Source organism: Camarhynchus parvulus, chromosome 12 (assembly GCF_901933205.1).
Source record: "Camarhynchus parvulus chromosome 12, STF_HiC, whole genome shotgun sequence".
NCBI classification, from domain to species: Eukaryota; Metazoa; Chordata; class Aves; order Passeriformes; family Thraupidae; genus Camarhynchus; species Camarhynchus parvulus.
This window is the reverse complement of record NC_044582.1, coordinates 3061125-3083305: the sequence shown is the minus strand read 5'-3', so window position 1 is coordinate 3083305 and position 22181 is coordinate 3061125. Positions and strand designations below refer to the sequence as shown.

Genomic DNA, 22181 nt, shown 5'->3' with positions numbered 1-22181 from the left:
CTGTTCTAAAGTGATCCATTTGCAAAATTACTAAAATATACATCAGTGTCATAATTCAATAAGAACAACTGATTAAGGCCAAAAATCCATCCAGCTCTACATCCTACTGCTGACAGCAGTAGCAAAGAGATGCACTAGAGAAAAGGACAAGAGATTGAGATTACAAACTACTTCCCACAAGGTTCGTCCACATCTCCCAGAAATACAGATATTTCTTCCAGTTTCTAACTGGAATAGGACATCACAAACACAGAGCTTCAAACCTTCCCCATATTATGTTTCAAGTGTTCTGCCAAGCTGTATTCTAATATTCACTTCTTTGGATGTCCTTTAATTATCACAGTGTTTCAAAGGAGATTTCAGCTTATTACTAACACAGGCAATAAATAATTCTTCACCAAGCTGCTGGGATCTGGGGAAAAGCATGTGCACTAACACAACTGAACCATTAGCATTTATATTTTCCCTATGCTTCAGCCCATGTTATTTCAGAAGACATGTAGAAATGTAATGGAATCTGTGCATTTAAAAAAGAAAAGCATTGCAGGCTTTTTAAACTATTAATTTAACTATTAATGTATCCTTCTGCGCAGCTAATACCAATTAGCTGTATTCTGCTTCAAAGTACAATCAACATTGCTTTAAGTAACCTGAAGAAAACTTTGAGCTATGCAAATTTTTGTTATGTCTTATGCCCAGAAATAGATCCAGATAACTACAGGGAAAGATAACACTATAGAGCACTTTACTGCCTTTTTTTATCACTTTTTTATTTTTCAGCACTTTTTCCCTGATAGAGCTTTTCTAGCTGTGAGGAAAAAAAATCCTTATTTTTCATGAGCTAAATGAAATTTTTGCAAGTGATAGATCCATACATCATACTACCAACTTTGCATAATGTTATGCAGTTGTCCTATACTTAAAGTACAATGTAATCAGATTCCTATTAGAATTTGAGAAGCAAGGCAGTTTTCATTTTTTGTCTTAGAATTTTAGGGTGTTTTTTAGGCCCATGTTCATATTTATGGTTTCTGATGTATCAATTGAAATATTAAGAAAATGAAAATAATTACTTCTTTTTAAGAGAAAGATTTATTGTAAAGCTATGAATATAAACTTTAAGAATATATATAGCCTTTAGGACAATTGGTTGTAAGAATTTGTGGGTACAAAATTTATTCTATTGCTATTAATTCGTGGATCTTCAGCCAACTAACTGGAGAAATCTGCTCCTCTCTCCTTCCCCTTTTTCTTATCTGCATTCTGAGCAGATCCAATATTCATAGCAAACTATTTTGTGATCACCTCACAAATTCACAGTGCCACAGAATATCTGCTTAAAAATAATAATATTTATCACCCTCAAACACCTCTGGGTTTCTGAAAAAGGAACATATACATGCATTCATTCATTCCTTAAGTACTCAATATCATTTATGTACACTATATCCAAGAATTTAGATATATCTATAACTTTATTGCTTTATTAATACATACATGTAGTATGTTAACTTTTCAACTATTTCAGATTTTAAGTGAATGGTGCACAAAATGCAAATCTAAAATAAAAGGCTTTTTTGAAAGGCTTGCTCAGCTTTAAAAATAAAAGAACAGTCTCCCACTATAGTGAATATTACATATTTTATCACAAACTTTTTGCTTTTTCAAGACATTTATGAAACAAAGCTTGGCTTTAGTTTTAAAGTAGAACTCAAAATATTGATGTTATATACATTTTTCAAAGTCAGACTGGAAATTATTGAAAACTTCAGAGCTGTCTTATTACACTTGACTCATTCAGGTGGAACATGAAATTTGTATTACAAGCAGAACTATTATAATTCACTTTTCTTTCAATTAATATTATCATATAATCTGTAGCATATAGGACACTTATTCCAGAAAGGCTTTTACAGTACACAGAGAACTAAAGACTTAGTAGCCTGAAAGAAATAAAAATTTTAATAAAGTACTGGATTAATGGATATCTAGCTGAGTGAAATTTGCTCTGGTAACACAGGGGATGCTGTCTGTAAAAGTCATGATGTTTTGCCTTCCAAATATCTTGGAGTTCTCTGAGGGAATCGTGAAGGATGTGGAAAAGGGAGATCCTGGTCCAAACAGCCTACAAAAATTCCTAAAAGTTTTTAAGGAAAGTTGCCACAGATTAAAAGGCAACATCATGAACAAAAATCAAATAAAGTATGAGAAACAGCCTAAGAATAAATGGTCACTTCTTGCTGAGGAGGGAATCCCACTGGTGGGAACTTTGCAGAGGGCCTGTGCTGGAATTTATTCCATTTAAAATGCTAGCAAGAGATAGACAAACCAGGCTGAGAAGTGAGATGCCAACAATGAGTGCTAAGTGTTGCTGGAGAATGGCTGCAAAAGTCCTCAGGATGCTAAAACAGCCAAGGGAGCTCATCACAGTTAAATGAGAAGTGATGTGCATGGAAATGATGATCTTAGTTCCACATTAAAACTAATGAAGGATGAACTCACCAACACCACTCAGGGAGCAAGACTCAGAAGTGCTTCAGTAGCAATAGTTGTTCAGTGAAAACTCAGGAGCTGGCTCAGCACCCAGGAGTCACAAAAAGGAAACTCAGATGTAGGGAGTAACCAGAGACAAATGGAAAACAGGAAAACACCAAGACACTGCCATGAATCTGTGCCTCACCCAGACATTAAGGGCAGTATTGATTTCCAAAGGCTCAGGTAGCTGGTGTAATTACACAGGGCATGATTGGAAAGGATTAGAGCAAGGTCACCCAAGGTAAGGACTGGCTTCTATATCAACAACATGGAATGCACTAGGGCTCAGCCATGAGATGGCTGAGGGGGATACAGAAGATACCCACAAAATTATGAGTAGCATTGACAGCAAGGGTCTGGGATCTGCTCCAGTACCAGGGAAGGAGCCATCAAATGAAGCTCCTGTGTCCCATGTACCCAAGGACACAGTGGGTGCAGCAGCAGTTTTACACACGGTGTTGAGAAAAGACACAGACACTAATTGTGTTCCTTGGAAGAGATCCATTAAAGGAAACACAGTAGGGACAAAAGTGCTGAGCTGAAAATAGCTGGAGAATGAAAGAACATTTGAAGACAGGACAGAGACAAGGATCATACATCATTGTTTTATTCTCTGTCTTCCCGAAGCATCTGTTCATGGGCACTGCTGCACACAGGATATTGCACACTAACCTTTATTATTAATTCCACAGCAGTTCTATGTTGTCACTATCCTGAACCGTGGTAACGTGCTGGTTCTGCTCCTCCCTCCACTGCCTTGAGACAGTGTAAAACAAACTTGCTTCATGTTTGCTCTGGTACTTACTTACAATCTATACAATGTTTTTAAAGCAGGAAACAGGTTCATAAACTAAGAACTAAACTTGCTATTTATTTCATCAGTAACAGCAAAACCTAACAATGAAATAGCTTAATGAGTTTGTTTACAGGATGGTCAGAAAATACAGAAACAAAGCTTGATCTAAGGTTTAACTCTGCATCTCCATGAACAATTCAGGTAAAGTGCCAACCACCAGAAGTTATTATAAAAATCACAAGAAAGAGAAATAAAACTAGTTTAATCCAACTGTTTATATTCCTTTCTTTAGGCCAAAAAAAGTGGGAATATATTTTGCTTTTTCCTGATAAATATTTTTTACACTTTGCTTCAGTACTCTGATAATAAAAGTGATGTGGATGAGGACAGAAGCTCCTTTAGAGAAAACAGATGTTTTACAGTTCACATTTTCTGACTTAGTTTAACATATTCACGTTCCACTTTTACTATACAAATCCATTTCCTTCTTTGTTGCCCAACCTGATCATTGTGAGCCATAAGCATAGGCATTTCCTACCTGAAAAGCAGGCAAGGGGAATATACTATATTTTTAACCAAAAACGTACCCATTGAAGAGATTTCACTATCATTTTCCAGTACTGCTGCAAGAGTATGAACTATTCAGCTATAAGCCAATTTGTGTATACACTATTGCAACTTATGGAATTCCACAAATACAAACATTTTAAATGTTTTAACTGTTTTGCCCAAAATTTATATTTCTAACAACCCAATTAATTTAAAAGGAAAATAAATAGAAACACAACCTTGTAATTCAGTACATTAATTCATCATCTACAGAGGAAAAACAAAATCAATTCCCCTATTCTACAAGTACAACACAAGGAAAACAGATAAATGTGAAGATGAGCCATGAACACAGTAAAGCAGATACTATGAACAACACAAGGAACAGATGCCTGGAACACTGAAGTAAAATATGGATAAGGCCAATGATTCTTGGAGCCCTGACTCAAATGTCCCCGTGGACAGGGTAACAGCTCTCAACAAATGATGGTATTGTCATAAAGAAGTAATGCCAATTCTGGAAGGAATTCTAAGAAATTGTAATAAATTGCAGAGTAGATTGGCTTTTGTTTCAGGATATAACTGATGTCACATAGCAAAGCTCAGGAGAACATGTGTTTAACAGAGAGGTCTGGGTAAATAGCACTGTTACTCTGGTTATCATTTGTATTTGTTAACCATAGTTTGATTTCTGTTAATATTATGCGTGATTTTTGCAATGTGCTTTATTCATTTATAACACAGTAACTGATAAAAGCTTTTCTTTTCCAGAAATGCAAGAAATAAAGGTAATGTCTTCAGCCTTAAAAAATTCTGACTATAAATCAGAAACATATGGAAGGATGTTCATACAATCACTAGGTCATTTTTCAGCTGTCTTCATTTTGCAGTTGGTGGCCCTAACAGTGACCTAAACTGATTGCATTCACTGAGCCTTGGAAACAGTTGCAACTTTTCATAAAAATCTGGAGGTGTTTACGCATAACTCTTTCAGGTACTTCTTTAGTGATTCTGAATGTTGAAGAATGCTTCCATTTTCTCTCTAGGACATGAAGACATTTATTTTACATTTAATACTACCTCTGAACCCTCCTCCATCCCTCAAGGGAGCGGAGTTGGAATTGACTTTGCTTGACACGACTCTTCTATAGCATCACCTTCAGTTCTCAAACCAGCAAAGAAACCAGGAGATTTCTCCCTCCTCCCCCCTCTGGGATATTTTTAGTTCCCAGAATAAATGCAACTCCATCATCATTACTGGCATTAAACTAGCTTAAAAACTATTTTTACACCCTCTATCGGGACCTTAACAAAAAGCAGAAGGGAATGAAGGAGTCTGAGAAGTTTCATATCATACATTTATGTAGCAGCAAAAAGATAAAAGTAGTTTTAGAAACTAGAATTAATCCCACATAAATATCAAAAGAAAAGGTGTGTTTTAGAAAATAAAACTTGTGTAGAGAACCATTCCAAAAAGTTATTTCTTTTAGGTTACAAAAGGAGAAAATAAAAATAGAACCATGGAGTTCAGTTCTAACATCACTTAATGTTTTTACCCTCTTTAACAGTCAATCTCTCACTGCTTACAGATTATGTACATGTTGTCAGGCTGGTGCAATAGCTGCCTTTCCCCCATAAAACCTTTTCTATTATAATTACTCCAATCCAGAACAGCTGGTCAGCATTGTGAGGTGTTTAAATCACACTCCACACAAGTTACCCAAGGAACCTCCAACATGTTGCCTTCCACATGAAGCAGAAATATCACACACAAAACAAAATCCAGCATTGTGCCCAGGTCTATAAATACCCCAAAATCTTTAAAAGCTCTCCTAATTTGTCCTCATTCTGTCCTACACAGATGTCTGGCCGAAAGAAGACGCTGACTTTGAGTATTCTGTGTAAGGGACTCAAGGACCTACCATAAGCACAGCTCAGCTGAGCAATAATCCAGAGTACTTTTTTTCTCAAGAACACTTATAAACAGTAAAACTCAGAAATGGCAGAAGTTGCCAATATCATCCTTTAGAGACTGTGATACAAATGAAAGCCAAGGTCTTTAAGCAACTACAAAATGCACTTCCTCTGTCTAAACATAGAACAAACCTGAACGATTAAAAAGAATCTCAGCTTTGGTTTCTTTCATAAGGAATATCTTGATAGGAACTTTATGGGACTCTCCCTAGTGCTGCCTCAGCACCTCAGAGGTAAGGCCCTGTGGTTTTTCCTCCCCATTTTTCTTTTCCCAGTGTTCTGCCTCCCATTGCACAACCACAAGTCCTTACATAGGCAGTGCCAGCCCCTGCCCTCATGTAATTCCTCCAGGCACCTTGGAGAAGTCATTTCCAACCTGTCTTGCACAGAGCAAAGTCGACCCCCCTCTGTATTGACATATAAACTGAATACTAGATTCCTTCCCAGATGCTGAAGATTTAGTCAGCAACATGGATAGTTTGGATAGTTACCCTAATTTCTGTAGTGCTCTCCTATGTTTGTCCTACCTCTGCCATCCACACCCATCCAGCTTCTCAACTTTTTCTCCTCCTAGTCTTTGTTGTCTAACATGACAGAAGAAAAACCTTGGGGAACAAATGTTACACCTATTCTGTATGCAGCCCTTTTCACCTAAAGCTAAGCTTTCCTGACAGCAGAATCCACAGACCAGAATCCAATCCCATTAATCTGGCTTGGGTTCTATGCATTACAAAAAGTCTTGTGGTTCATTTACACCTTCAGCTACACTTTATAGCCTTACAAAATGACAGGGAAATTACTACTGTTCAAATTTAAGTCATGATTCCATGTCAACAAAATTACGAAAAATAACTTTTTAATATTACTAACAGTCAGTACAGCTGAAAGTATTTTGTGGGGAAATCAGTCAGTGCAAATGAGACATCATAGGGAAATCAAGAAACACATCATGGACATATTTATCAAAAACTGGAGCTCAATGAGTTAACAACACAGCAGGCTTAGGTTTCCAGAAAAAAAACCTCCTTCCAAGTACATTGATCCTTGTAACCAGAGTCCAAGCAAAAGACACTTATACATCCAATTTCCAAGCACTACCAGTGCCTAGAAAGCACTCCCTGCTTGCCAGGGTGTTTCCTGTGAGCTCCCCTACTGCCAATGCATATGAACCACATATTTCATCTCACATGATTTGGATAGTTTGGTTATTTCTATTCACTCTGAGCAGGAAAAAAGCAGTTGAAGGAAGCTATACTCCCCTTCCTTGTTTGCAGCCACCCATACCATCCCCATCCTTGTGCTGATCTGAGCATCTGGTATATGTTCAGATAAAAACTTGTTTTATCTGACATTATTTGCTGATATATTTTCTTCTTTCATGACAATGCTGATGAACTATGGGACAAGGTTACAACTTTATTTGGCACTGTGAGCTACTCCTTGATGACATCACACCAAACGAACTCCTTAACATCTCCCTCTTTGAATATATTTGTAAGGAAGTATTGATGAGCTTCTGAGAGGTGCCTGTATTGCAGAGAGTACACACATGACAACCTTTTTGTGATAAGCACACAACCCAAATCTTGTGATCTCGATGAACACAGATTTTTCACATTTTGTGCAGAAGCTGTTCCTGAAGTCGTCTAAAAATTCAGAGCCTCTTCTCCGCTTGCAGATCAAAACAAACACATCTTTCCTGAAATGAAGACTTCCTACATTTTCAAGGCTTCATTTATGTAGTAGTTTTCCCTCATTTTTGAAGGTTGTCATATGTAAGGAAAAGATAAAGCTATTCCTGAAACATTCTATGTAGCTGTGAAATCTAGAATTTCAGTACTCAGAAAAATTAACATAAAACTATAACAAATATATCTGATATTTTATATCTTGCTTTCAGCTTCAGCACTTAGTAGTTTTTTTCCCTTGGAATAGTTATCCTTTGATTACATTTAAGCACTGGAAACATTTGTATGCCCCAGAGACAGAGGAAATCCTAACGTGGATGTTTGGCAGATGGGGGGCAGCTGGAAAGGGCGAGTACAAAGCAGAGCTGTGTCATTACTTCCCAGACAGGCAGGAGGGATGCTAAGCTGGTACTGACACTGCAATTTCACCACTTCCAAACTCCTGGTGTCATTGCTCCAGCAGAGTAGCATCTAATGGGATTCAGGGCCCCATTTCCATTCTTAGTCTTCCCTTCATATCTCCATTTTATCATCACAGCATTATCCCAGAGAGAAAGTCCAAACTACCCCATTGTTAAATTTGCATATGAGCTAAGCTACAAACATTTTAATAAAATCCAAACGAGTTCAGAAGTGGTGGTATTGTAAACCCAAAAAGATTTTAGACAGCAACTGGTTGTAGTCACTCTGCAGATTTCCTACAGACATTTGGCTGCTAAACAAGGCAGCATTTAAAAGAAAACTTAACCAAAAGGTCCACAGTTTATCACCAGTATTACTCTAGGGAAAAAAAAAAGAAAAAGGTATGACAATAAAAGAGAAATGTAAATTTGGATATATTCCTACTAGATTTTATTGCTACATACTTTTTAAAGACTTGAGAAAGCTACTCTATAAATGTTCAAAGTTGGTCATCTGTCTCCCATTTGTGCTGCCTGCCAAAAATTTATAATGAGGAAAAGAATGGGGGAGAAAGAAATGCATTACAAATCCAGAAAACTGCTGCTCATAGTTCAGATGGAAATTCTACACCTGGACAGTACTCACTGAGTTATCTGTAAAACTGAAACAGAACTTTATTCAAAGCAAGTATTTTTTGTGTAACCCATTTTTCAATAAACTATCTAATAAGTCAATTAATGAAGGATTTAGACACTGTCTAAAAATCTCAACATAAACACAAGAAATTCCAAAGAATGTTTTGCCAGAACTCCTGGGACTGAAAAGTTTCCATTTCGTAGATAGGTAAAACTTCTCTAAACATACACAACTTATAATAAAACATTTTGCTATTCACAAAATGTGACTAATACAACAGACGTGTGTTTTGGCTCTACCTCTGTCTCAGAAAGCAGCTGCTTTGTCTCTAGGCTGAAGCATTTCACAAAATGGATAACACATGCCTTATTAGAGACTTCCAGTTTGCACAATTAATATTTCATTTGCAGAAAAAGCCTTAGCACACATAAAGAGCAAAGAAGAAAGCTGCCATTTGAACAAGGAACACCAAAAGTAGGATGAGCTACACAGGCTTAGCATTTGCAAATGTTGTGCAAAGTACAACCCCCTGCTCCAGGATATTACCTCTCACCCTGGGAGAGAATGCTGGCAAAGCGTTTTTACCCCATGGAAAGCACTTTTCAGACTCAAACGTTGAGAGAGTGTTCAGTTCAACAATTTGGATGTAATGCATAACTTGAACCCAAAGTACACTGACAAAAGAATAACTATAGATAAGGATATCTGGTTTTTCATTGAAGAGCTTGGAATCTGCTAAAGAGGTAGGTGGACTTTTTTCCTAAAAGTAGATTAACTTAGAGCTTAAATAAATCTACAGTTAAGAGGAGAGAAATGCTGTGCAAAGATTTATTTTTAAAAATATTGCATGCTTATTTGTAATGTTTCCAAGATCATGTTTGCAGCCTCTTCCCCTTTCCTGCCTGAAAAGTGCCCAATCTGTATAATATTCTGAAGGTGTTAAGTTATCTTCTCTTGTTTAGTCTCACATGTAAAGTAAAAGACAATGAGAGGCTTTTGTTATAGAGCATTTAGGTTTGAACACCCTTATTTTGACAATAAAGAAAAATGCATTTGAACCTCACATATTTTAATTAATTTATATATATGCCAAATACTTAATATTAACAAAATCATCTTGCTTTTAACAAAAATAAACTGGGAAACAAACAAATGCAATTAAGAGGATATTTTCCTTATTTGTTATAAAATGTTTATTATTTCCCAGTTTCTTCTCATGTTAAGAACAGGTTTTATAAAGTTAGAGTCTAATTAAAGGATACCAAGAGTTAAAAGTTGTTCCATGTTCCTTATGTGTTAGAAACCACTGCCAACAAGTACTCTAGGCTTTAAATATTGTTTTGACGGATTGCATTTTCACTTCCAGTCCCAAAGAAAGTGTTCTCCAGAGTCCAGGCACGAGCAGATCTTCACCAGCTCACTGAAAGCCTCATACATCGTTCTGGGCAAGAATGGAGACTTTGCAGGCTACTTTTTTTTTGTTTATGTTTGTACCTCTGGTAAATCCAGCACCACCTCTACAGCAAGAATCACTCTATGAGTATGATACAGATGTTTTCATGGGAAGCCTGACCCAACAAGATTATGAAATGCAATCCAAGGATATAAGAAAGGTATTTTATTTATATTTTCCTTTTAATACTTTTAACTAAAATAAGCATTATATGAAAAAGGTGTTATGTGCATGCATGTGAGTTCTATGGAAAAGTCCTAAAATAACAGGGAAACATACAATGAGTTCAGACATAGGGAAAGCCACTCAAACTAAAACCACAAAAAAAAAAAATTACCCTTGCTACAGTCTGAGTAAGCCACAGAAGGCAGGCTTGCACAAATAAGGCTAAAGCATCATTTTAACTCTGCTGTTCTTATGTGCCTGCAAGCATAAGAGTTTCAAGGATATATTAATTACCAGCTCAACAGTTTTAACTGTGTTGTATTAACTCAGTGAGTTTGCTTAAGAACAAGGAAGATTATTTATTTTTGTACTACCAAAGTAATAATTGGACCCCCCCTTTTTATGGAACATAATCTGCCAGTATAAACCACAGTTCCTCTTTTAACCTGCCAAACTATCAAGTTTCTTGCCTCAGTTTTTCAGGGGTGGGTGGTTTGGGTTTTTTACAGCTCAACAGTACAGCAGTCCCAAACTTCTATAGAATGTCCAGTGCTGGAGGAGTCACCTACACATTAACACTTCGAGGGTCTTAATGAAGAGAATATCCCCTACATCTCAGGGCACTCACCAGCATCTCCCAACAGAATGTTTTTGTTGGGTGCTCCACATTCCTGCCTCTGAATTTCAACACAATAGCAGAAGACACAAAGCCAGGGGAGAATTAAGCGAAGTGCCACAGCCTCAGCAGCCAGGGACAGTTACAAATGTCACACCCCCATTCAGTCCTAACCAGTACACACCAAGAGAGAAGGAGATACAACACTGATCAGGGAGAAAAAACAGCAGCAACTGTCCCAAGAGTAGCTGCCAAGGAAAATACCAAGTGGGAACAGCCCAGTATGAAAAGCTCAAGGAGGTTTTCATTAATATTAACTGTACTCGTTACAATAACTTAGCCTGATAAGCAAGAAAAATAAAACAGCAAAAGATAGTAAGTAAAAAATTGCAGTCCAAATACAGAAAAATCCCTTTTGTATACCTCTACAGTATTTCCCAAATCTACTTAAATTACAGCTCTCCACTGTTGATTAAAACAATCAGCTACGTATTTACGGCAAATAAATGTCTAAGGTATTTTTAAATCTGACATCTGCCACAGTGATGAAGTAACATGTTTTCATAAACCCATGAAAAAGGGACTATATAAATGACTCTTAACTAATTGCTGACTATCCACTCACAAGTAAGTCTTTAAAAGATACTGAACCTGTTAACTTTAACCAGCTAGGCAGATGACATTGATCAATAAGCTGCTTGCAGAAGATTGCTGCTGCTTCAGTAAAGGAACAAGGAGTATACCTACATGGAAATGGTGCCAACAGATGTGCCACAGACAAATCAAAGTCCTCCTGGCAGTGCTATAAGCTGCAGGTCTTCTGAAGGCCAACAGTTCTGCTTAGGATAATTCTAGGAATGTAGTCAGTCATTATTTCCATCAGGTCAGGTCTCTATTGACATGTTTTCATTGCAAAATAATAAATTAGCTCCTTATGTGCAACAGCTACATTGACACAAGTGCCAGTGTTCCCAGTTTACATCATGGGGTGCACAAACAGATCTTCTATTCATTTATTGCACTGATTTTACTCCCTGAATATTCCAAGTGTTAACTGGAACTGAAATGCATGCCAAATGTTTCCTCAAGCATGCCCAGTCAGAAATCTGTCTTCCATACAAATTTAACTCCTTACTGCATGCTTGAACACACTGTTACAAAAAAGACTTTTACTAAAAACATCACAAGAAATTTATTACTATGATTATTTGAAACCACAGTCACACCAGTCTTGAATAAAATTTGAGCAATTTAAAGCACAAAATCTTAATTTCCACAAGAGAACAGAACCACTCAATTAGATGCGGTCTCACATCTGGACTAACATTTCATTGAGCATAAACTACCAGACCGTTGTGTTATAAGGGGAATAAATTATTTTGCAGAAATTTGAAGATTGTTGGAGTATTTAGATGTAAAGTGTTAATGTGTCTGTGCAGTAAAGTGGAAGTGGCAGGTGGAATTTAAGTATGTGAGTAGGCCAATATTCCTTCAGTGCATTCCTTACACAGGCAAGTAATGAACTTGTGGTTATAATCCAAACAATCTTCTGCACTGATACTCCATAGTGAGGAATTTTAATGGCTGATCAGCAAATACTTTTTAATTTTAGGAATTTAATGATATTCTGCAAATTACCAGTTTTAATTTCAATGACATTTCCCACTGGCAGAGATTAGCAGTACATTACATTATGCTAAGAAGTCCCACCAAAGACTACTTTGATGGCTCAAGTAGGAGACTGTGCTAGAAATCTTCACCTGGGACAGATAAACTGTGCCAGCAAATGTTGTTAAATGTCCCTCAGGAGCCAAACCAGCTGCAGCCATACAAGTCCACTTGTTCCATGAGCAGTCCACACACTTGGAAGTCTCTACTGGCACAGATACCTCAAGGTCCACGTCTTCATGTGCCTAATCAACCTATCTTTGTGAGCTAACTCCTGCAGAAAGCTTCTGGGAGACTTGCAGTTTGGTAAGCTGACACCCTCAGCCTCCCTCCAGCCAGCATTCTGGCCAAACTGCTGCCAGAATCCTACTGAGAACCTTAAACTTCCTAACTGAGAACCTAAAACTTCAGTAGGACAAACCAAGCTAGCCTAAACCAGAGCCAGAGCCTGGAGAGGCAGACGCAGGGAAGAGCCAAGGGACAGATGATTCACAGGCTAAAAAGGGGTCAAAATGACAGAGGCTGGCCAAGATATTTGTTTCTCAGGCTTTATGTCAAGTCTGAGGGGTTTGTTTTGCAAATAAAAAAATTCCCACAGTAAAGTACACACAAGCAACTAAATATCAAATAAAACACAGTATCAGGAGGAGCTTGGATGCTCTTACCTGCACACTGCACTTGCAGATGAACCACCTGTGTCCCTGAAGGAGGGGAGAATGGGGGGATTAACAAAACTAAAAGGGGTTCAATTGTCAGCACTCCTAGTGTGCAAGCAGCTCTTCCGCAGAGCACTCCTGCCAGGGCCTGATCCTGAAGCATGTTTAAAGCAAAACATCTTCCACATCTCACAATGCTCTTTCCTGCATGTGTTTCCAATAGCCACGCACACCAAAAACCATTTAAAAAAAACCAAACCAACAAACAAATGTTGCAAGCCAAAAACAACTACCACAGTCAAACTGAATTCCCCTTAATGTTACTGCATGAAAATCACAGTATAAGGCACTGTATCTATACTCTAAATACACTAAAAATAGGTATTTCTCTAAAATTGCTCCAGTACCCAATGAAAACCTGACTGCTGTTCCCTGCATCACAAGAGGCCACAATAAGCCCCTGCAGTGTCATAGGCTGGGGACAGTGTGGCTGGACAGTGCCCAGGCACAAAGGGACCTGGGGGTGCTGGTGACAGCTGGCTGAACATGAGCCAGCAGTGTGTCCTGGTGGCCAAGAAGGCCAAGGGCATCCTGGCCTGGATCAACAATGGTGTGGCCAGCAGGAGCAGGGAGGTCATCGTGCCCCTGTACTTGGCATGGGTGAGGGCACACCTAGAGTGCTGTGTCCAGCTCTGGCCCCTCAGGAAGGACATTGAGATGCTTGAGCACATCCAGAGGAGGCAACGAGGCTGGAGAGGGGCTGGGAACACAAACCCTGTGAGGAACCACTGAGGGAGCTGGGGGTCCTCAGCCTGGAGAAAAGGAGACTCAGGGCTGCCCCCATCACACTGCACAGCTCCTGAAAGGTGCCTGTGCTCAGCTGGGGCTGGGCTCTTTCTCCAGGCAGCACTTACAGAACCAGAGGACAGAGTCTTAAGCTGCACCAAGGGAAATTTCACGTTGAACTTTAGGAAAAAGTTTTTTACAGAATGGGTGATAAAGTTCTGGAACAGCTGCCCAGGGAGGTGGTGGAGTCACCATATCTGGGTGTGTTTAAAAAAGACTGGATGTGGCACTCGGTGCCAGGGTCTAGTTGAAGTGTTAGGGCTGGACTCCACCTTGAAGGTCTCTTCCAACCTAGTGATTCTGTGTGAAGAGGCCCTTTCTATGAGCAGCCCACACCTTAAAACAGACTAACATGCAGATCATGGAAACAAATGACTCAATTTCAGCCAATACCTGCAAGGAATGTGTTTATAAACTAAGTTGTCCTGCAATTGAAAAGATGCAATGACTATCTCCAGGAGGAATTCTGAATAACTTTAAATGCAAGGACATCTCAGTCATTTTACTGAGATTAGTTGGACAAAACAATAACAAAATACAACTTCTACTCACAAGAATCATATTGACTTTTGCATTATATGCAAAATCTTGATCTTCAAAACTCTGTTTCTAAATACCCACCACTTGGATATTCCCTCCCACCATATAGACTATATTTTCTATTTCTATTTTGTGTCTACTGTCCTTTCCTGAAGAACTTGAGTTTTCTAAAGAGCATTGGCAGCACCTTCCCTTCTTGCCTTTTAAAGTGAGAAGTTCATGTGTAAAAGTAACAATACATCACCTTAGTCATCCAACCTATAAAAGCATTTTAAAAAGTGCCATAAGTAGGTATATTGTAGGAAGCTCACTTTAAAAGACGTTATTTCAAATCCTTGTAAGGCTCTGTGGCCTTTTGTCTGTGGTTTGTGTTTTAAAACATCAATTGTTCTCTCACAAAGGATGGAACAAATGTTTCTCTTGACACTTCCCTAATGCTGCAAAGTGATGACAGCCAACTCGATGTCCCACCAACAAAGGACACAAGTAAGTTAAACTGATATGAATATTGTGATGTCTAAAATATCCAAAAGAATATGTTTTAACATACAAATCTAAAGTGCAAAGGATAACAAAGGCTAGAGAATTAATATTTTTGTTTATGAATATCTTTCATATCTCCCATGGAAAACCTTGTAACTTCTGATGGAGCAGGCTGAAAAATTTAAAGGATCCTCAGGTAAACTCTGAATACACAAAGCACAGCTTCTAAGCATCTCCACAGACTTGCCCAGTCATATTTGCCATTGAGATGCACCCAAGTTAAATAAGTTAGACAAGACAACAAAGAAAAACAAAATACATCTCCCAGTAAGTTCCACAGTGTAACCAAAGTGATGATGAAATACTATGTGCTTAAAATATTTCAACAGATTTATTTGAACAATTGGCTATTCTCAAAGTTTACATCTGATGATCAGGGAGGTCAATGTTTAAAAGACATCAGGAACATTCTTCACTTGCCAAAGCTTCCTACAGGCTCTGGGTACATTGTCCAGATTTCTCCTAACAACCCCCAGTGCTCTCTGCATAGAAAAAGGACAAAGTTTTTCTGCCAAACAGAGTAGTGAGAAAAAGAGACACTTATTTTGTGTGTCTGTGATATAAACTTCCAGAAATAACTGATGATTCAGCTAGACCAGAGGACTCTCAATGTCTACCAAAGTGTTAATTCAAGGTTAATTATTGCCAAACAGCACCTGTCAACAAGCCCCCATCAAAAGCTGAGCAAGTCTCCAAGAACATCAGAGCTTCTAGACAGACAAGCATAAACACTATTACCTTTTTAACAGTGACAGCGTTGTTTGACATTTTCCATTTCCTACACAAACATGAAAACAAGTCACTAAATAAGAAAAACCCCAAACCACCAAATAAGGCAGAACTCGGTAGCCTAAAAATGATGATATTCACAAAGCTAAACCTCAAAATCTCCATTCTGTTCTCTGCAGTGCTGCTCTAAGAAAAAGAATTACTGTTATGTGCTGGCTTCCCAGTATTGACCTGCTGCTTTTGTAACTCCTCACTGCTTGCAGAAGGTCCTGTTTTGCTGTGTGGTGACAACTACCCCATGGAATGACCCTGCTGTCTGCATTGCATTCACTCCAGGGTGGAAGCCAACCAAAACTCTCAAAATATAGAAAACACAGCACAAGACACAGCAGTGGTGATGAAACAGGGTTCAAAGCCACATTCATTATATGTATTGGAATATTGCTGGCAGAAAAGATTAGAGCAAAGCAGTAGTTACTGATACTTTACTACTGTCCATGAGGACTAGCATAAGCCAGAAAGGTCTCAAACTACATTACAAAAAGTTTCTCTCTGTACTTAAAACAACAGCTGTGAAAATCTCAGTATAAAACTGATAGAGATCGTGCACAGGGCTCTGAGCAACCTGGTCTAGTAGTGAAAGGTGTCCCTGTCTGTAGCAGGGGGTTGGAATGAGATGTTCTTTAATGTCCCTTCCAACTTAAACCGTATATGATATATAAACATAATTGCTGGAGTTTTTATCAAAAGGTTTAGACAGAACAGTAGCTAGGAATAACACTAGAATGATAATATTGTGTGACCTGCCAGAAATGCTCCAATGCACTTACAGTACCAAATACATGCACTGCCAGGTGTTTCCCCTTGTGGGTTTGGTTCCAAATGTGATATTTAACATGGTCACAAACTTGCAGTTGTCACATTCACCATACTCTTAGCCATCTAAAGATTTCAATTGAATTCAGACCAATTAATAGCATTTCACATGCCCAGGTAAAAACAGAGATTATACACAGGGAAGTCATGCACAATGAAAAGAACAAAAAACCCAAACAGTTGAGAACATAAATCTTCTCAGAACTTAATGCAAATAGAATTTTTTGAAAACCTAACAACGGGAAATCTTAAAAGACACTAGAGAAAACTGTATTTTGAGGAAGCAAGCAGAAGTGAGTTGAGCATGCTGTAAGGGTGCTGTGGCCTTGCTGGCAGACCTGCCCACGTGTTTGCTGTGCGTGTGCCTGAGCGGCTCCGTGTACTGCGAGGAGATCGACATCGAGGCCGTGCCCCCCCTGCCCAAGGAAACCGCTTATCTCTACGCTCGCTTCAACAAGATCAAAAGGATTGCAGCCTCAGACTTCGCTGACATTAGTAAGTAACACCCCAATTTCCGTCTCTGCTTTAGAATACAAAATGGAAAGGCACAATGGACATGCATTTTGGACCCTGTAAACACCTTAGTACTCCCAAACATCAGGCAAAAAACAGATTGCTAAAAATAAAATTCAGCTCTGCATCCCACACAGTCTTAAAAGAGCAGGCATTATTTTTCCTTCAAATGCCCCAGGGACAGCTCTGCCAGCTATCTCACTCCACAGCATGAGAAATTCTATGAATAGCTGAAATCATGTTATCTCTAAGACAAAAAGAAGGACCCAGAGTATTTCCCTTTTTAATTTTTTCAATTTAAGACCAGGAAAAAATCCAGATGGCAATTTTAATAGTATTTGCATTTGTAGAACACAACTTAGATGCTGCAGCCAACAGTATAACATTTAGCATATACCACCATACACATTTCATATGTCATGTAATTATAAAGTCAATACTTAGATTTTCATTTCTTTTGTGTAAAGCTACCTTGAGAAGAATTGATTTTAGTGGAAATAGGATAGAAGAAATAGAAGATGGAGCCTTTTCAAAGCTTCTGCTGTTGGAAGAACTTTCTCTTGCTGAAAATCGACTTGTAAAACTTCCTGTTCTACCTCCCAAACTAACATCACTAAATGCAAACCAAAACAGAATCAAGAGCAGAGGAATCAAAGCAAATGCTTTCAAGGTAAGGAAAAACCCAATAATCTAGGTAATCAAAGTAACCAAAATTAGTAACCAGACTATTCAGTCTGCCACCAAATTATTTTTCTGTATTTTTGTAATCTAAGAAACAAACTACGATGAAGCAGCTTCCAGGTTTTGCTTTGCTTTTAAGGTACTCTGGAGTAACAGTCATTTGTGCACTCACTCTCTCATGTCCTCCATGTAGAAAAGAATTTTCTACGAAATATCTCACCTGCTTGCTTTCTCTCTAACATTTAAAGAAAAAATATTCAAAAATTGATGGCTCAATTAGAGTTCTGAAGACTACAGATATACTAATAAACAACATACATATAGTACTTTATAGTGGTCTCAACTTTAATAACCAACATGCTGACACTGAAATTTCCCAAACATAGAAGGCCTGTTGTATGAATTTCTTGATATAATACAATTCAACATTCACAGCAAAAGAATGGCTTTTGTTACATCAGTTTACAGGTTACGTGATCAGACAAAATTACGGATTTCTTGTAGCAGGCATGAGTTACTTAACCTCAAGTAATACCAGCATCAGTAACCTCTCTTTCTGTTTAACAGAAACTCACAAATTTGGCCTACCTCTACTTAGGACACAACGCACTGGAATCTGTCCCCCTGAACTTACCGGAGAGTCTGCGCATTCTTCACCTTCAGGTATTCCCAAAGGATTTCCTTAACGTTCTCTTAGGAAACACCCCAGGAGTTACACTGGGGTGTTTGCTAAGAGTTACACTGGAGTTACACAATCAAATTTATTTTATTTTAAAACAGTTCTCACTACAGTTTTCCTCTGCATCTCTGAATAAAATCATTTACCATACCAATGTGTATGGCCACGACCATCCAGAAGCTCAGAAGCTGCTAATTCCCATGCAACAATTTATTATTGGTTTCTGTACATCAGATATAGGAAATGGCAAAAGCTCTAATCTTTTATCAACACTGCATGTATGCATTTACTTATGAGAATGTTTTGGTTTGCAGTACAACAACATCACCAGCATCACGGATGACACGTTCTGCAAGTCCAACAACACGCGCTACATCCGCACGCGCATGGATGAGATCAGGATGGAGGGCAACCCCATCGTGCTGGCCAAGCACGTCAACGCCTTCTCCTGCCTGAGGATGCTGCCCGTGGGGACCTACTACTAACCCTGCCCACGCCAGCCACATGCCACAGCCAGGCATCTAACAAGGATCACTTCTTCCTCTGTTTACAAGTTCATATCCTCGCCCTTAATGCTCTTTTCCCTGCATACCCAGGACCTTTTGCTATGTTGCACAGTTCTCTGAAATAACTATTTCAAGCCAGTTACTTTAGTCATTATCATGTCCCTCATGCTTTTAGAATCTTTTCTCTTAATGAAAGTGTAAAAAAATATATATATATACATGCACACACGTTATCTCAACTTTTATTTCACCACATACTCTTTAGATAAAATCACACAAAACTGCTTATTCTCATTCTTTACCAGCACTCAGAACAACCACCACACTTTACTTTCAGATAAAGGCAAGATTTTCTTTGAGCAAACCAAAGAGGAAAAATATTTCTGAATTCTAATCCCACTCTTTTAATCTGGAGTGAAATCTTTTCAGTTGACCTTCAAAAGTATATTGGATGAAGATGCAGATGAGAGAAAAGTTATGTTTAGAACATTAACATTCCTTTAAGAACCTGATTTGTGGTAAATGAGAATAACTCCTATTTAGGTTTAGTACACTGAACAACATAGCAACTGGAACTTTGCAAAGATGTTTTCGATTTCCTTCTACTATTCTGCTTTGAAAATAACATGTGTTTTATTTTTACACAATGTATTTTTAAGTGAAATATATATGTTTTGCTGAGCTGTTCTCACAAGAGCAGGTTTTGCAACACCAGCTTCCTAGTTTAAAAGAACAGTCTACATACAGAATAACAGACTCAAATACCTTTGTTATTAACTAATGATGTCGACCAAGCCTTGTTTCCACAGCTTCTCCTGACAGGAAATGTGACAATATAGTTAAAAGCAAAGCTGAATTCATGTGTTTACCTGTAAATAAGTATGATTTCCTCTAGATGTCAGAGCAAAGAAAGAGAATTACCCTTCTGCAACAATACTTCTGCTCATTAGGGAAAAATCAAATCAGACTTGGAAGTTACAAAGAAAAGTTGATTCCATCATTAATCTGAAATCAGAGGTAACTTCAACCATTTCACTCAATGACTTGAACCTATGCAGTGCATTAAAAACACAAATTGACAGGTGCAGACCTTGACACTCAGTTCATCTAGAACTGGCCATCACTGATAAAGGGCACAATGTTTTTAATCCCTCAACTGTACATTTCTGACATCCAGTTTCTCCCTTCCAGTACCTACCACAGGTGTAAGGCCTCCAGACAAATGAATGCCAAAGGTGTGCTAGTTATTATTACCACATCCACTTTGTACTAATTTTGAAACTAGTATAGATTCCTAATTAGTAGAAATAGTTAAGCATCAAATGCATGATGATGTATCACTACATCTAAAGTATTGATTTTACAAAATATTTTGTATTAGTTTTATTTATCTTATTTAGCTAAGCCTTGATTTGTTAGTGCTTGTGCTATGGGGAATTGATGGCACTTAATTCTGAACACATATTTTTGCCCTGAACTCGTTTCCCAAGAAAACCAGCAACCCCCAATATTTTCCATTTTAAGTTATTTAATGTAACAAGAAGGAAATTCCATTGTCTTAATTGAGAACAAAACCAAGTCCGGCAGCAATACTTGGTTTTCATTTTTCCACATAAATCATAAAACTTTGATGTTCCCAGGTCTTTATCAAAACATGAAAAACAACTTCAAAGCATATAAAAATACATTCCAATGTCAAGCCAAATTTCTATTTGGAAAAAATTAAACCCATCAATTCTCTCCCATCTCTTGTGATAAATGCCCAAGATGGAAAAAACACAGCTGTAAGTGTAATAATGTTACATAAGCAGCAGTCTCTGATCTTATTCTCATCACAAATCACTGCTACTAAAACTCTTCTCAGTAAGTCACCAAAATAAATAAATAAATACCAGTAAATATCACCAAAAACGTGTATACACAAATAAATGCATATTTTTGTAATATATACACACATGTAAACATTCTAAGACCTACCTACTACCACACAATTAATTTTACATTAAAATCTTGTATATATTTTTGAAACATACTAATTATCATCAGTAACACCAATTAATGCTCTTAACACTTTGTGAACAAACCAAAGTAGACAAGTGGTACCTTCTGAATGTCTCATGCAGGCACCAAATTCTCTGATGTGTTTTACTTTATTTTCCCCATTCACAGCAAGTTAATCAAAACATGAAGTGAGAAAGGCTTCAGTAGGGAGGATTTCCAGCTCCTATTTCTGTGACCAGTACTAATATCAAGCTGAATGTAAACCATTTTATTTTTTTCCTATCACTCATTTCTGTCCTGAATTTCCAATAAAACTTGAATTTTTGTTCTTGTTTATCAGTATCAGCTTCCACAACCTGCTCTTTCAGCCTTGCCAACATGTCCCAGCTGTTCAGCCTCACAGCAGACTAAGGTTAGGAGGTTATTTGCAGAGGTAAATCCATTTTACAGACACATTTATTGTGACAATAGCAAGATCTGCCATACAGAATACTTGGTGAACACCCCACTTGCTCCTTCAAAACCTATTTTGAATTGACCTTGAATTGCCATTAATCTCAAAACATCCAATATTACTTGAAGTACTCACCCACTTCTACATTATCCCTTTCTTCTCAAGTACCAAAACAGGAAAGAAAAAATAAACTACCATTGGTGTTTTTACACTACACGCTGAGAAAAAAGTATCAGAAACTATTTTATTTCTACATCAAAGCCTTGGCACTTTTCTTTAAAAAAACCCCACATTAATAGAAAAGCTATAAACCCAAGACTCCCCCCCAGCAGTTTTCTCTCCAAAACAGGGCAGTCTATAGAGCAGGCAGGGGGAAAAAATAAATACAAAGATTACAGACTCATTTTTAATTTTGTGTAAGTGTGAATATTAACAGGATAGACTCTTGAGTTGGTTTTATGCATACATTAACAACATATGTCTAATTGCTTTCCCACAAATTACTGCAGCATTAAATTACAAATATACATTCTCCTTGGCAAACTAGTCATTTGAATTGTCATATTTGAACCTTTTATTAATTTTCTTACCTGAGAAAGTCTTCTGTTTCAAAATTAAGTTATTAGCAATGCTAACCAAAATAAGAAGGTCTAAAATACTCTTCATAAGCACACA

At 37.8% G+C, this 22181-nt stretch overlaps 2 protein-coding genes across 6 annotated transcripts in view; one reads left to right on the top strand and one right to left on the bottom strand.

Moving 5' to 3' along the window:
* The window catches only part of CENPP (centromere protein P), a 121311-nt gene that overhangs the window by 86517 nt on the left and 12613 nt on the right, over positions 1-22181 (bottom strand). The gene's annotated exons all lie outside the window — the stretch shown is intronic.
* On the top strand, positions 8943-21391 carry OGN (osteoglycin). The gene is made up of 7 exons (XM_030956905.1): positions 8943-9323; positions 9947-10193; positions 14926-15010; positions 17009-17167; positions 17653-17855; positions 18434-18529; positions 18860-21391. The coding sequence occupies exons 2-7, from the start codon at positions 10032-10034 to the stop codon at positions 19028-19030; spliced, it is 876 nt and encodes a 291-aa protein (XP_030812765.1). The 5' UTR covers positions 8943-9323; positions 9947-10031; the 3' UTR covers positions 19031-21391.

Coding starts and splice junctions, on each gene's coding strand:
- OGN (XM_030956905.1), top strand. CDS start 10,032: ATGGAGACTTTGCAGGCTACTTTTTTTTTGTTTATGTTTGTACCTCTG. Junction 10,194..14,925: donor AATCCAAGGATATAAGAAAG/GTATTTTATTTA, acceptor TCTCTCACAAAG/GATGGAACAAATGTTTCTCT. Junction 15,011..17,008: donor CCCACCAACAAAGGACACAA/GTAAGTTAAACT, acceptor CCTTGCTGGCAG/ACCTGCCCACGTGTTTGCTG.